This window comes from Cotesia typhae, unplaced genomic scaffold (assembly GCF_013202065.1).
Source record: "Cotesia typhae breed Kobodo isofemale line unplaced genomic scaffold, CoteBio_Ctyphae scaffold_152, whole genome shotgun sequence".
Classification (NCBI taxonomy): Eukaryota; Metazoa; Arthropoda; class Insecta; order Hymenoptera; family Braconidae; genus Cotesia; species Cotesia typhae.
The window spans coordinates 6,504,259-6,520,872 of record NW_027423776.1 but is presented as its reverse complement, the minus strand read 5'-3'; the positions used below and the strand labels follow the sequence as shown (position 1 = coordinate 6,520,872).

Sequence of the window (16,614 nt, the reverse complement as noted above, 5' to 3'; positions counted from 1 at the left end):
AATGAATTTATATATTTGATTGTTTCGTTTTATCAAATATGTCTTTTTGTTTATGATCTACTATATTATTGTATGAAATAATAACCACGTTTACTTGAGGAAAGAGCAACGTTGACAATAGTGAAGGATAGGAGAAAAGCATGTCATCCTATGATTAAAAAATCTAATTTGAAATTATTTAATCCATGCGAAGTGTATATTTATATATTAGTGAACTAAAATCATTTTATATTTTTTTTAATCATTCCAAATTAGATTTCTGAATCAACAATTACTGTTTTGTGAAAATATCAAACATTAATAAAAAATTATTATTCTGCGAGAGTTTCAGGAGCAGTTTCTGGAGTTATTTATAAAATAAATAAATATAAATGTAAATCCATATTTTTTTTTTCTTTCATATTGAGTCAAAGCATTACCACGTGATGAAGTGATGAGTATTTTGTATTTGGAATAAATGTTATCGATCATTAATATTATTTAAGTTATTTCAATGCTAAATGGACTTTATGTAACATAATATGTTTTTTTTTCCAAAGTTTTGTCTTGTTCCAGTGTTTTGCGTTAGTCAAGTAGTAACTTCTTGTTCTATTGTAATTTCAAGGCAAAAAATTTTGCCATGTTCCATCTCGGTTTCGTCAGTTAATTTGAAAAATAACTTTATTTATGCTTCTGGCCATGGAATAATCTTTTTTATTCATATAATCTTGAATAAATGAGATAACTAGAGAAGATGTGGGGTGTTAATAATTTTATAGATGTTAAATTGCATTTATTGATACTCTTTCATCTTAAATAAAGCATCTAACTTATTTGATCTATATATTACTAGTATATTCACTTATTACACCGAATCCGTCTTATAGCTATCTTCAGCACAATTTGCATTTACTTCAACTAACTTCATTATAATTTCACATCAAAGTACTCCAGTATTCCGAATAAGCTCAAGTTGAAGTTTATTCAAAAGATTTTTAGTGTTACTAGTTATAATAAATAATTTAATGTGGAACTCTTTTGATTCTCTTGCAGCTTTGTTGAAACTATTTATCAAAATGTTATACGGTATTATTATCATTACTACCATTATGATTAAATAACACACTTTGTAAAAGTTAAAGAAGCAAAAAAAAATTCCATTTTTTTGGTGATTTTTGATTGGCTGTATTTCAGTGAAAAATTGTCGTATGAAGATCAATAAAGAAGTATTTTGAAATGAACGAAATATGGTTTTAGCCAAATTAAATCTGTATGAACGGACTATTAGCTGCATATGGAGACTCAGCTGGAAAAAATTTTGCCAAGACCATGGATTGAAAAAAATTTTCAAAATTTTTTTTAATATTTTTTGCTACTTTTGTAGTAATTGTGAATTTTGACTTTTCAACGTCCGCGGTAGTATAGTGGTCAGTATCCCCGCCTGTCACGTGGGAGACCGGGGTTCGATTCCCCGCCGCGGAGAATTAATTTTTTTTTTAATTTGTAAAATTTTAATCGTACATGTATTATAGATTTAATGATTCACATCCTAAGTTTTGTAAATTTCTTAAAATTTTTTCTGTCAAACACGTGCATAACATCTGTTTTCGACTTATTTCCTCCATCTTCTACTTACTTCTTTACGCCGACAATTTTCAATTACCAATAATTTTGCACAAGTAACGTAACGACACCTATCGAACCTTTCCTAATTTCGTGAAACTTTAACCTTCGACTGCATTACCTGAAACTAAAAGTGAAAAATAGTGAACTATAGTGAGAAAATGTACAGATGATAACTACTTCTATGTAGACTGTAGTGAGGACAATCTTCATTGAACTGAGTCCCATTTCGGATTGAATTGAGTTCTACGAAGAAATTCAAGTATACTCTAGTTAATTTATTTAAATTAAATAAAATTCAAAGCAAAAAAAAAAACATAAAAACAACACTTTTTTTTAATTTTTACTCAATCCCTGGAGACTCATATACTTTTTCGATTGAAATAATTGGACACATATCATCTGAGATTTCTGGTAGTGCTGGAAGACGGTCAGGGGAAATGTCTACGTTTTCTTCGTCTATCCACTCCAAACTTTCGTCCACAACACACAGAAGCTCTTTAGCACGGCGCTTGACTACACGCATTGGTTGAATCCTGACAACAGTTTCTCGTCGAACCGTATGAAGAGCTGTCCTGTGCTTCTGCAGCTTTACACACGAAGCAAAGTAAATGCCGCATATCTTACAACATCTATTATCAATAATTTTATCATTTTCTAAGAGAGATGCACAGTAATAATCATATGCCATTTATGAATAGCCTTTATTTTTTAATTTTGATGGAAAATTTTTTTTTCAAGTTTTATGAATGGTCTATTTTACCTCAAAAAGTTTCATTATAATGAATTTTTGTAAAAATGTTTTTCATAGAAAAACATAAAATAAAAAATTTTCCTAATTTTTGAGGGGGCTGCAATGCCTCACCATCTTCTATAAATCTTTGTGTTTCTTTTTTACTACGTCCACTACTTGTTATAAAAGTAAACTTTACAGGGGAGTAGAAGGATGGAATCTTTAATAAAACACGGCAGCAAAAGCAAAAGCTTTTCACTATCATGTATTACTGCTGTCAATGACCCATATGAATATTTAATTTAACGAGAGAAGTGCAATAAAGAAGCGTACTTGAATGAGCGAGTAAGCTTTCGTTTATTCATACCTCACTTAACCCAAATCGACCTTTTAAAAAGCAGCTTCATTTAATTTTTCATTATATAATATAACTCCTGTTTTTTTGTATATACAGTTTTATAATATATTTTTTATTATCCATTATTTTATTTATGAGAAAAATTTCAAAAGACATACACGTTTTCATAGATAAAAATTATTTTTGATGCTTAAATTGTATTTAATCTGATTAGGTATTTAAGTCTTATATAGTCTCATATAATTTTCGTAAGCTGCTTGATTTTAGTTTTATTGCTATGAAATAATAAAAATTTTAAGTAGATCATTAAATAATCATACCAACAACGAAAACAATATAATTTAATAATAAAAATAATAATTGAGTATGTTAATTATAAGTATAAAAAAATAAAAACACGATAATTTTTAAGTTTGTTCTTGTTTGTTCCGCGTACAAGAAACTTTAGTTGAATAATGTAGCAACGTAATATTTGGTTCATTGTTACTTTTTATCTTGTTATATAAGTAAATGTATGCATAATCTCGTGAATAAGATACAAGATAAAATATATAGGTATACATATTTTTAGTTATATTTATATAAACAAATGCATATAAGTTAAACTTACGTTTGCATATGCTTGGAATTTCATCTGAGTTATCTTTACAGTCGTCTGAGCCATCACAGACCCATGGCATAGGCAAGCAATTACCATTTTTACATTGAAACTGCCTCAAGGGACATACTTTTTGAGCTGAAAAACAAAAAAAAAAATATTTATTTTTCATATTTCATATTACATGCAAATAATATTCTTATCTGTAGTATGCATTAAAATTTTCGTATACTTCAAAAAATATTTAATGTGTTTATGTTCGGTGAATGACTATTACATAATAAACGTATATATAAATAGATAAATAAACCATTTTTATATTTTGATCATGAACCTTGATTTTCCGTTGAAAAAATATTAAAGTATAAAGAACCTTTATTGCCCACAGTACAAGAATGCGAAATAAGTGATTTTTAAAATTTTAGCGATACTCAATACAAGAAGTGTCAAGAGTTATCGATCCAATAAAGCAACTGCGCAAATACACTTGGTGTCGCCATCTATCTAGTGCAAATGAGTTTCTTCTTTCGAGAGGAAAACGGCTACATACATAACTATATAAATATATCTATATATGCGAAAATGCATATACGTGATTACTCAAGAGTGCAAGTATTAGTAACCCCCGGTGTATTTTAGCTCACTTGGTTCACTTATACTCTTTTTTATGCCAATATACACGTGGATACTCTAAACTTGTACTAGCATAGTTTTCGTATTTATATGAAATATGATAATAATAAATACAAATACATGTGTATTTATTCAAAAAGTGAATTTATGCATATATGCAAATTCAAATGTATAAACAGGAATTTATTATTGAAAACAACTCGTCCGTCGTTTTCAATAACATATTTTGTTTGCAGAATTCTCACTTTTTGGCTAGGCCGTGCCAAACTTTTGAACTATATTTCACGGTACATAAATAAATATTGTACAAGCCACTAATTTTTTTTTACTTATAATTGGATGATTTTGAAATATGTTTTTAAACTATCTCTCTGATTACTTTCGGTCTAAGTATAATTGTATTTTCTTCAATTTAACTTTTCAAAGTTTCTTGTATTATTTTTTAACTTTCAGCGCTTACTATTGTTTTAGTTACTTGAAAAAATTGGTAAGTTGTTTTAAATTAGTAATTTTAATTGAGCACCGTAAAATCTTGGGAAAAAAAAAAAAAAAAAAAAAAAAACATTGAATTTTATTTAAATAATAAGTTTGGAATTTATTATTTATTATCGAAAGAAAAAAAAGTATATTTAAATCGATTGGACCTACTGAAATAAAAGTTGGAATGCTCTAAGTAATTAGAATTTTCGATAGCCCATATTAGCAAGTATAATTAGTCCACGGGGTAGTTTTTCTAATAAAAATATAAAAAGGAAGTAGAGTAAAGCAAGTTGAGTCCCGGAGAGTAACTGCCGCGATACGATTCTTTTGCTCTCTGCTTTTTCCCCAGCGTGAATTTATTTTAGCACTTATTTTTTTTATAAAGAAAATAGTCAAAATAAAAAAAGTAAAATCCATCAAATTTGCACGTTTCAATCTCTTTAAAGTACTTTGCATAATGCGTGCGCAAATATACAGATATTTATGTTTAACATAAAAAAATAAATTATTGTAATTATTATTATTCGTTCTTTTATAATAGTTTACTAATCTTACATTTTTATTGACTAAAATCTTTTTATGGTAATAGTTTCCATTTTGTATATTCAAAATGATTATAATCATTTAATTTTTTTGTTTTGTAATTTTTTAATTCATTTTTTTTTATCAGGATTAAAAAAAGTGTTTTGGATCCAATAAAAAAATTATTTTCAGATCTAAAAATTAAAATCATTTCTTTTTCTCAAAGAATTTAATATTCATGAGCAAAATTTTAATAAAAATATTTTTAATGAACCAACTAGTTACTTTCAGTTTACTTTAAAAAAAAAAAAGTACCTTATCATGTTCGATTAATGTATTAATCATGTATGGATGCAGTCATAATTAATTTTATTTTAAAATCAGAACTGTCGCTCGGACATATTCATGACGTCAAGCATTAATTATTAATCGAGGGTAGAACTAAATTATTCTGTATATAACAATAGTACGTTCGATTCCAATCAGTCACTTGTTTTTTTTTTTTTTTTTTTTTATTTGTATTTTCGGTGAAAAAATCTATAGGGAGTTTGTTATGTCGGTAAATACAATTTATATATGCCTCGTAATTAGTGTATTGTAAAACGAAACGGTATATGGAGTAACATATCCAATATTCTGTTGTTACAACAAATTCGATACGAATCTACCGGCGGGCAACAATGCTACACCCTAAAACACAAAGAAAACTTTTATACTTATATCTATGAGCATTTGCATACATATTTGTTGATAAATTACCTCATTATAAATTCACCTCATTTACGAACAAATTCATACTTGATTAATGTATTCATCAGACGAATACATTTTTTATTTGAGATATTTATAAATATTTAAGCTCGGCAAATTTCATTCATCATTCTCTTACATGCTTTATATTACTTGTGATTTATAAAGAAACTGCATGCACCAAAGAGTCAAAAAATTTCAAAAGCATATGGTAATATTAATACAAAATACAACTAAATAAGTAACAAACGGAATCACGTATATTCTAAATAATTTATGTTAAAATCAATTAAATTATTTGTTTTATCTCCATTTATTAAAATTTTTACACCTATTTTTAAATAAATTTCTTTACAAACGATTACATTTTTTTTTAAGTCAAAATTTCAGGCATAAATTCAAAAGTCAGCCAAATCAGTCATTTAGTTTAAAAATTAATTAAAAGTTAATGTTGAAAAAATTTATTGAAATTTACAAAAATTAAAATTGTTCGAGTTTTGAATTAGAATTTAGAAATATAAAACTGACAAAAACATTTTTTCAAAAATTTGAATTTTTTTATACTTCCTTACGGCTGAAGAATAATTTGTTAATAGTAATAAATGCTTATTAAATATTAAAAAAAAAATCTGTCTGTTACTTAATTTGTTTTGACATAAATTGTTCCAAATATCCGTGATTGTGTTTTTAAATTGTATATGCTTATCTGGAGACGATCATCATAATATCCAAAAAAAACAATCTGTTGTTTATTATTTTAACTATAAAAATCCAGTCAGTGGATTCAAATATATTTAACCATAAAATTGTCATACAATTTTTGATTGCCGTAATAAAACTTTTATCTCCTATCGACTGCTGCTTTCTAGAAGATAAAAAAGTCAATAAAAAATATACACTTCTAATGTGTATAAATATTTAATTTATTTATGATTTCTATCCGTATCCGAAAATAATACGGCCGATATTAATTAACGAAAAGAACATCTGGCAGCTAGAAACTGGAAGTAGACGTCTCAATACTAGCAAACTTTTATACTCCGTAGAGCGACAACTATTATAATGTATTTGAGAAATAAGTCGATTAATTATTCAAATTTCCTTCGCTGATCATTCCCCGGACTAATGGACCGACTTTGTTCGCCTGGAAACATAATCAAGGCAATTGACCAAAGATAAGTTTACAAAGTTCGATTTCGGTCTTTTCAAAACTTTAAATTGTATTTCGGTGTTGTTGGATAATGAAAATCAATCGAGGAAATTAAGACATTGATTATAAATTATGAATAAGAAATAAAAATTTTAAATTTATTGACTTCGACAAAAACGATTCTTTTAAAAACGGATAGAAATTATTTTAAAAAGGTACTTGGAATCTAAACATTGAATCATTTTGTTTATTTTAATACTAAATAGCCTTTTAGACAAATTTAGTTATTACTTTGTAGCGTGATCAAGATAATTATCATAAAAATAAAAATTTTTAGAATTTATTTGACTGATTGAAATATTTATGACAAATTTTTATTAAAGTAGTAAGTAGAGAACATTTATGTATATTAATTTCTAAGAAATTTAATTCAAAGATTAAATATCATTTTTTGACACCTATATAATTAAATTATCTATTTAATTAATATTATTTTTTCATTTATAAAATTATTTTAATCGTCAAGATATGGACTCTATTTTTTAGACTAGAGTATTTTTATTGATTATTATATCTACGTCTACGTAATAAATAAAATTCAATAATTTATGATTTAACTTAGAAATTATAGTGAACATTTTAATTTGAAATTATTTTTTTCCCGAAAAAAAAAAAATTGTTTTAATTTAAAAATCATTAAAAATTTGGACTTGGACAATTTTCGGATAAAAATGTCAATATTTAATTTTTAACGCACTAATAAAAAAAATTAAGTCAATTCAAGAGAAAAAAAAATTTTTTTTTATCAGCGCGTTAAAAAATTTCTACTTGCTTTTTTTGACATCTAATAATTGTTTATCTTCAAAGTAATATCAGATATATAAAATTCTCCAAACAATTTCAAATTTTACCTGCGTAATTAAAATAAAAAAATGAATAAATTTTTGAATACTATAGATTCAACAAAGATGAATAAATTATTACTGTTTACACAATAGGGAAAGAAAACCAATACCCTGCCCCAAACTAGTAATCACCACTCGACATTTAATTATATCCATATCCCTATTTGATTTTTTTGATCCTATGTTTAATACAAAGCATAGGACCAAGGCCAGCTGACTATTGGTTAGGGGCTGAGGACTGCGGTTCTTACCCCAGTTCATTTGAAAGAATGATTTGTAACTAAATTTGTAAAGAAAACAGACCGACAGAATGATCTCTTGTAGTTGAACAAAAAATTTATTATCTTAAATTATAGAGAATCATTATTAAAATAAGTTTAAAGTGTTAAAAAATAGTTTAGAGTTCAAAATCGGTGTTATGATTTTCAAATGGAAAATCTAAGACAATCATTTATAGTGATGACGGTATAGTAAATTTATAGTACATCCTAAAATAATACTATAAACGCATCAATGTAAAGAGGGAATTCTAGTAAGACAACAAAGATTTTAATAATTTTTATTCCAAATATTTTTGATAGAAGAATTGTTATTTTCAATAATTTATATGTTAGTTTCAGTCTCTTGACAGTCGATATAGTGATATGTCTTTAGAGTATAATATGAGAACGAAAATCACATATTCACTGAAAATCGAGACAAAGCGTCTTTTTGTATTAGATTCATGCGATACCATCCTAACTTGAATACTACTAGGCTAAACGTATTAAGTTTCTCGGTTGGCCCATTTTTAACCACAGTAATTGATATTTTTTAGATTTAGAAAATTTTTTTTCTTACAAGAAAAAAATTTACCCTTTAAATTAATTGGTTAATTTAAATTAATTGATCAAAAATTTGATTTATACTGATAAGATATAGAGAAAAAAATTTTACAAAAAACAACGTTTGAAATAATTAAAAATGCAACAATAAAAAAAATTAGATCAAATAATTTTGTAGTTACTGTATTTTAAAATGTCTGAAGCTGCTGTTTGAATAATCATCTACTGAATTTTATCTTTACGTCAAAAAATCATTTGATTCTATTTTTTAATCGATTGGTTAAATTTTGTGCTAGATGCTGATATTTGTGATTGATTTACAATTTTAAAATGATTAAAGCTTTTGAGAATTCAAAACCAATCAGGTCAAAAAATATTGTCTCTTACTTTTATGAGAATAGTAAAAACACAGCGACCAACGAGTTATGACGGCCATAACAGGAGAGATAGAGGTTCAATTTGAAAAATAATTTGGAAATGTGGCATTGCAAACTATTGAGATTCATTGTAGTATAGATTTCAAATAAAATTCTTTGTTTTCAATCGGTAATAAAATAAAATTATAGATAAATAAATTTACGAAGTGCGATTATTAAAATTTATTATTCATTAGCTATTAAATAATTTTCATTATTTAATGTCAAATAATCTCTCGTTTTATTGATTTGTGTAAGCTATATTGGTTCTTGTCACTGTAAAATATTTAGTTAATCTAAATGTTCAATATTTTAATATATAATTTTTTAAGATTTAACTATTCCGATGATTATCTTGAACTATTTAACAAATTTTCACCGAAGATAAATGATATATTTAAACGTCTTAAGTTTAAATGAAGGCTTTAATAAGTTAAATCAATCAAAGACGTTTTACTGAATTTAAATATATTGTAAGAATTCAAACTCCAAGCTTTTAATCAATATCTACATACTAAAATAGAAAAAAATCAACTTGATTCACGGGAAAAATTCTTGAACCAAGAAAATCATTTCAAAGAGCTTTATCGTCTTGATTTAAGTAGAAAAATTTTTTAATATAAATTTTTCTTGATTTAAATTTACTTGATAAATTTTACTTGGATCAAGAATTTTTCTCTTGAACCAAATAAATTTTTTTACGGTTAAATGACATATTTCTTCTGTATTTTTATACTTGTACCCGCATCACTGAAAAACTGCTGAGTATTTTCCCCTTAGTTTGCAGCATGCAGATAAAAAAAATATGAAAAAAGCCTTTAAAATCAACCAAATGTTTGCTAAATAACATACAAAAATATCAACAAGATTTTTGATTTTTTATCATGTCGTTCGACAATTCGAATTTCTACAGACAATTTACAAAATGTTATATTTCCTCTATTTACATTCATCAATATTTATTCACCGGTAGAAATAAATGTCATTTTTATTTTAAAATAAAAAAAAATTTGCATTTTTTTTTTTTTATGTAACTGAAATATTCCGGTGTCTAAAAACCGATAGTACGAAAAAGTGTAGTATTATTTTCTAATAGATTCCTCGTCAGGTTGATTAGAAAAAAAAAATTCAAACGAATTTTTTTTTTTTTTAAGGATTATACGTGTGACCGCATTTATATCTATGTAAATTTGAAATCTATAAAGAAAAAGAAGTGTGGAAAAATATAAATTTTTCTAAATTTAATCGATATCCAGCGAAGCGATGACGAGAGTCTCAAAACGCGGTGCAATTTTTAATACGCTTTTTTTTATTTTTATTTTCATAAAATCAAAAACAGAGGTTGTGAAATGTATTACTAAACATATGCAGTACGAGTTTCTTAATAATTGGCTGAGTGCTTGAATTATGTACTACTTTTAACGAAGTTTGATATGAATACACTAGAGTAATGAATTTAAGATCATGTTTTACGAAATCTGAATCAGTTTTCCGAAAATACACTAAAAAAATTTTTGTTTAAAGAAACTAAAAAATATAAAATTTTATGTATATTTTCTCATTGCTATTTGACCTTGGCTTTGGCATAATTATAAATAAACTAGACCAAACTTTAATTAATAACAAACCGAACTAAAAGTGAAAAATAATTTTTTATAAGTTTAAAATAATAATTTAGTAATTAAAAAAAAAAGTAATTTTATTGTAAAAAAGTGTGAAGTGCGTAAAATTTTAATAAATATTTTATTGGTAAAAATAAGGATATGACAAAAATATCTTATAAAGCAGCTTACTTTTTTTTTTTTTAAAGTAAAGTTAATTTTTTTTTTTAATTATTTTAAACTAATTTAAATTTAATTTATTTAGTAAATTAACTTAAATTCAAAACTCCAAATCTTTTAAAAATTATTATCTTGGTTCAGAAATTTTCCTTTCACTGCAATATTAACGAGCTTTAGTAATCTTATTTATTATTAATTATGTGGAAAAATAATTATCCTTGATTGATATTGATGAATTAAATTTAATATAAAAATTAATTAAATTTTATAATAACAGGGGCGATCATGGGGAATAAGATGATAAGAAAATTTTTTTTTTAATTAATAGAGTGTAATTAATTAAATATTTACGTGTTACGACGCCGTAAGGGCTTATTATGAAGAAAATATATATTATTAGTAATGGTTATATTTATGGCCACGATAGACAGGAGATGTCGAATATTTTTATGCAGAAGAAGAAAACAGAGTTAACCCTCATCAAAACAGTAGTCCATCAAACTCATATTCTAACAAGATAAAAATATTTATCGCCATAAATTTGAAAAAAAAAGTTGCTCTTTTCGGCATTCATAAATAAAAACGGTACGCGAATAAAATTTATGGGCCGCGACTTGAGAGAAAAAAAAGAAAAATATATTAAATATATTGAGTTTTAAATTGTAAATTGGAAGTAAAATACAGAAAGTCTCAAGGATAAGGACTCGCTTCAAGTTGGCTTTATGTACTATAATAATAACAGTAATGTACTTCAATAAAAATCAATCGCGTCTAGCCGCAACGGATTAAATAGCTAATTTATACAGTCAACAAAATATCGATTGATACTTTGTTTTCTAGAGCAAAAATAAAATATAAATAAAAAGTAATGTGCTTTTCTTATTATTACAAGAAAAAAAAAATTCCGACACATTGGTTATACATTCGGGGCGTTGATAAATTTTTTTAAACTTTTCAAAAATTAACGGAGGGCAAAAAATCCATTTATATGTGCGTACAAGTTAACAGGCTATTGAAGTTCATCGTTTTTAAATTACGTGTGTAAATACTTATTATTAAACAATTAAAACATGTGACAACTGATAATAAAACTGAATTTTCCAATAAATATACTATTTTTAATTATTTACATTTATTAATCATGAATTGTGAGCAATAACAATGTCAGTTAATTAAATGTATATGTTGAGTATGTTTGTTAAATAATAAAATATTAACAATTTTATGTCATTTCAATTGGTAATTTTATTTTTATAGTAAAATAAAAATGCACACAACGGACTGTAGTAATGTCAATATTGACCATATGAAGACTCGTACCTTATTTTAATTAATGATAATGACATTCGCTGTATTTCTGACGATTTCAAATTCCACGATTTCTTTAGCTTCTAAAAAATAAATTCTCGTTTCTTTTCGTTCTATATTTATAGTCAGTTCGAGAAAACTACTGATAGAGGGAAATTTTTATTTTTAATGAATCAGTCAAAAAATTTCTTCTTTCTAGATTTTTATGAGAAAGAAAATTTACTCAAAAAATACAAGTAATTTATGATTTAAATTTGATTGTATACAAAAAAATGAAAAAGTTATTATTATTATAATTATTATTACCATTTTATCATAAAACCAAAGTAATGAGAATATTTTAAAAATATAATTAAATCAATAGTTTTTTATCATTTAATTATCGCATAATTTGTGCAATGAGGGCATGTAACTAATAAATTATAAGTATTCCCGTCATTAGTTATTCTAGACAAAAAAAAAATGTAAATAAAATTTTTTAATTATATCTACGTATAATATAAATAACCAGAAAAAGTAATTTTCTGAAACCCTTTGGGCATTTAATTTCCGCAATATTTGTTCCAAGTCAATTTGTATTTCACAATTATAAAATCTTTCAGTCTATGCTCGAAAGTAAATAATAAAATTACAACGAACGTAATTTTTATATTTTCATCAAATTCAATAAAAATATTTACAAAAGCAATGACATTCATTGACATTTCATACCATAGTTAAAAAAAAAAATTTTATCTCAATTAAAATCGTGTTCTTTGTGATTGACAGCATTTTACGTTGAAATTTTTTTTATCTTTTTATAACTTTTCCACAATCGTCCAACGAATTGATGTTAAAAAAATTAAAACGTCCACCAACTAGCTACGTACCGGCACTTGCTTTCTATCCAATCATTTGAAATAATTCACGATAAAATTTATTTGAAAATCTAAATTGATTTTCCAACTTTTTCATGATTACTTTTGAAATAAAAAATAATACCACAGCCATTTCATAACCTGTCAGTTTATTTTATTAATATTAAAGTTTATAATAAAAGCCCTGTCAAATAAAGTTTATTTGCAATTTTAAATTTTAAAAGCCCGCGTTTATTACAAAAATGGTGCATTTAATAAAAGAAAAATTGATGAAACTAATAAAGAATTTTAGTATCAACATTAATTGATATTAACACGTAGCGACTTTTAATTGATAAAAAAATAATACCCAGGACCATATTCTGCCTTTATTAAAAAATAATTCGACTTTAATAAAAGCCAATAAAAGTAACGAAGCTGTGCAGCGATGAATTTTAAACCCAGAGTTGAATCATCGATTTAAAAAAAAAAAAGTGTCTCTTTAATTTACCAATATTTTAATTTACTATTAATTATTCCTTTTACTCTAATAAACCCTTACATTAAAGAAATATATCTCTTTATTTATAAATAATTAGTACTCTTAACAAATCCTTATTCATAAAATATACACGTATATTTTTATCGCAGATAAATAATTAAAAAAAATTACTGCTCTTTATTACGTCTATATTTTTCTTTCCGCTCTTCTAATTGGTTTAGACGAGAAGTGTTTAAACACAAATTATCACGAATTAGTTTCCTACAGTTGGAAAAAAAATTAAAAAATAACATCTTTTATTATTACCACCTACTTAACTCGATCATGTACTTTTCTGGTAGTGGAGATATAAATTTTTTTATTTTAACGAGCGTGAATGTGTGATGCGTTTAAATTTTTATCATTACACTTTTGAGGAAAAAAAAAAAGAATTTCAACGGATGGAAGGATTGTCCGCAGGTTACGCTCATTAGAAAGGGTCTAAGGAATTTCTTCCAAGACGTTTGAAAGATTTTTTATTTTTAACAGGGAAAATTTCTGTCATGACAGCTTACTGTGGTTAGTAGTTAACGATTAATACTTATTTAATTAATTAAATTTCACTTTAGATTCCGTTAAAAAGTTTTTTTGATAAATTTTAGTTAATTTTTTATAAAAATAATTAGTGTTAACTAAAATAAAAGGAGAAGTTAAGGATTAAAGTTATATTATAATTGAACAAGTAACCTATTAGTTAGAATTATAATTCTTCGAATAGTTAAATTTTGTTGTATTAAAACGGTGTAATATTGTGGGAACTGAGGACAATATTTGGCGCTTGATAACTTGTTAGTGACATACATATAGTTGACTTTGAACTTTTCCTTAACTAAACACAAATGTCAGTGGCTAAGATGCCGAAAAAGGATATTGAAAGAATAATAGCTAATTGTATTAGTTATTTGATGGTTTATATATTGATATTGATTTGATTATATTGACTACCATGTGATCAATAGCTTAGAATCTTGACGAGCCAAATTAATCAAATAAATAAAAGTGAAAAAGTTATCAAGCACACACTGCCTTCAATTCCTACTGTATTTTATTAATTATTAATTAAATTAATAATCATGGGCGTAAACGATTCTTGTTATTGATGGTACAAATCTCATTATTTTTATTTTCTACTAGCAAGTAGTAGTTTTTTCCCGTGGATAGTAATTAGTGTCCGGTAGAACGCAAGGCTAAGGGGATTGACAGTCAAAGTTTTTTTTATCCAACTGGTTGTTATTAAATTTTACATTAGAAATGAAATTTATTTATTTGAAGCTTTTCACAGTTATTTTGGTTACTAAAATTATATGTTGAGTATCAAGTCGAGTTTAAGACCCACAGAAATATATAATAATTTTTCTGAATAATTTTCAACGATTTAATTGCTTGGAAAGTCTAATTACGGAAGTTTACGATACTCCGCACCTGATTTTCAAAATTAGAAGCTCTAAAGAACTAAAAAGTTTCACAGGATCGCGTTTTTATCCATGAAAATCATTGAAGATCAGGCGTTGTAGTTTTCATTTGAAAAATGTGAATGCGTTCGTTAGTTGGAGAATTTTTAATAAAAGAATAATTCTATTACCTCCATACCTAATAATTAATTCAGCTCCTGTTTTTTATAGCTCTTGCATCTACATAACTATATAAGTAAATAAATAAATAAATAAATAAATAAATTAGCATGTACGTATATAATAATACTGTATAAAAAATCTAACTTCAAAGCTTAACTCTCCATCGACGAATAAAGATTGTACCGAGATAGCACTTTTGCTCATCCCATGCTTTATTTTATATTTTTTTACTCCATCCATTCTCTTTCATTCTGCACTATCTGGTTTTCATCGTACAAAAAATATAAAAAAGCGTATTAACTTCATCTCTCGCTGTAGCGCTTGTATGTAGATATAGTTATAAAATATAAATATATATAAATATATACACATATGTATCGTAGCAAAAAATATGTAACATGCGCATAGAATATATCTCTATAAACAAAAAACAAGTACCCTTGTATAAAATCAAGTCGATTACTCTGCTACCCAATAGACAAAAATAATAACAACAATTTTAAAATGAAAACTAAATCTAATAAAGTAACTCTAAATCCAAATGTGTAATCTCGGTACAAAGCGCATTGTAAATTGTCAAAGACATTGTACTTGTGTATGCATTGTACTACTTCCTGGAATTATTGAAACACATGAAATTCGAATAAAAACTCGGGGGATGTTGCGAACATAAAACTTTTTTAAAAATAATAGGAAAAGAAGCTAAAGCTATTTCACCCTCACAACGAATACGAGGGTACGTAAAAATATATATGAAACAGTGGATTGGATTTGTCACCCTTGTGCTTGTGACAATGATCCTGAGAATTATGTATTGAAAAAAATAAGAGAATAAAGAACCAGAACAAGGCTGAGACATTGGCCAATTTAAAGATCTTATTTCTTAGTTCTTTCCTTTTCTTACCAATATGTATTTATGTATATAATGATATACACTCAATTATTTTTATTCAAATAATTTAGAATAAAAATTACAATATATATTCCGGCAGATCTTCATGAATAAACATACTCAATATCCAACAATTAAAATGTAAAAACCGTAGACTCGTTATGTAATTGTTACTCAATAGTCTAAGTAATGAATAATTGTCTGAGTACCTTCTTGTGTACTTTGTTTATAAATAAACGCTTGAAAAAAAAAAAAAAAAAAAAAAAAAAAAATTAAATAATGAATTAAAAAGCACATGGTTTATTATCTATCACTGTGATTATAAATGTTTGTAAAATATACTCACGATCTGCGGGGATCCCATCGGATGCTCTTGACGTTCCGACAATAAAACATGTTAAAATAATCGAAGATAAAAGTAAATACACGCGATATGGATAAAGCTCCATAACCCACCCTCACTTCACACTCACGTAACACTATATTATTTGATTTTGTTTTTTTTTTTCAACGATCTCTTTTTGTAAATTTTAATAGCCGTGTTTGTTTGTTTATTTACTTATTTTTTTTAAGGGAATAAATTATCGGCAATTTCAGCCCAGTTAGAATTTTTTAGCAACATCCAGTGCGCTGACAAACGTGCATACTTGGGTTATTTAATTGATGATGATAATAATATTTAAAATTATTATGTGTGTGTAATATTGTAAA

General features: G+C 25.8%; 1 protein-coding gene and 1 non-coding gene across 7 annotated transcripts in view; one reads left to right on the top strand and one right to left on the bottom strand.

Annotated features, from left to right (window-relative positions):
- LOC141536410 (low-density lipoprotein receptor) overlaps positions 1–16,597 on the bottom strand; it is a 43,157-nt gene extending 26,560 nt beyond the window's left edge. For 2 of the 6 annotated variants that reach the window (XM_074256907.1, XM_074256908.1), the window contains exons 1-2: positions 16,250–16,597; positions 3,304–3,429 (exon numbers count right to left, since the gene is read on the bottom strand). In XM_074256907.1, the coding sequence (XP_074113008.1) occupies positions 3,304–3,429; positions 16,250–16,352 (229 nt within the window). In that variant the 5' untranslated portion in view covers positions 16,353–16,597. Of the gene's footprint in view, positions 1–3,303; positions 3,430–3,523; positions 3,742–16,249 lie in introns of those variants that run through there. The other 4 variants (XM_074256909.1, XM_074256906.1, XM_074256911.1 and 1 more) reach the window with 3 other exon arrangements.
- Trnad-guc (transfer RNA aspartic acid (anticodon GUC)) lies at positions 1,390–1,461 on the top strand. Its single transcript has one exon. It is a non-coding gene; the product is annotated as a tRNA-Asp (tRNA).
- Positions 16,598–16,614: the final 17 nt, after the last annotated feature.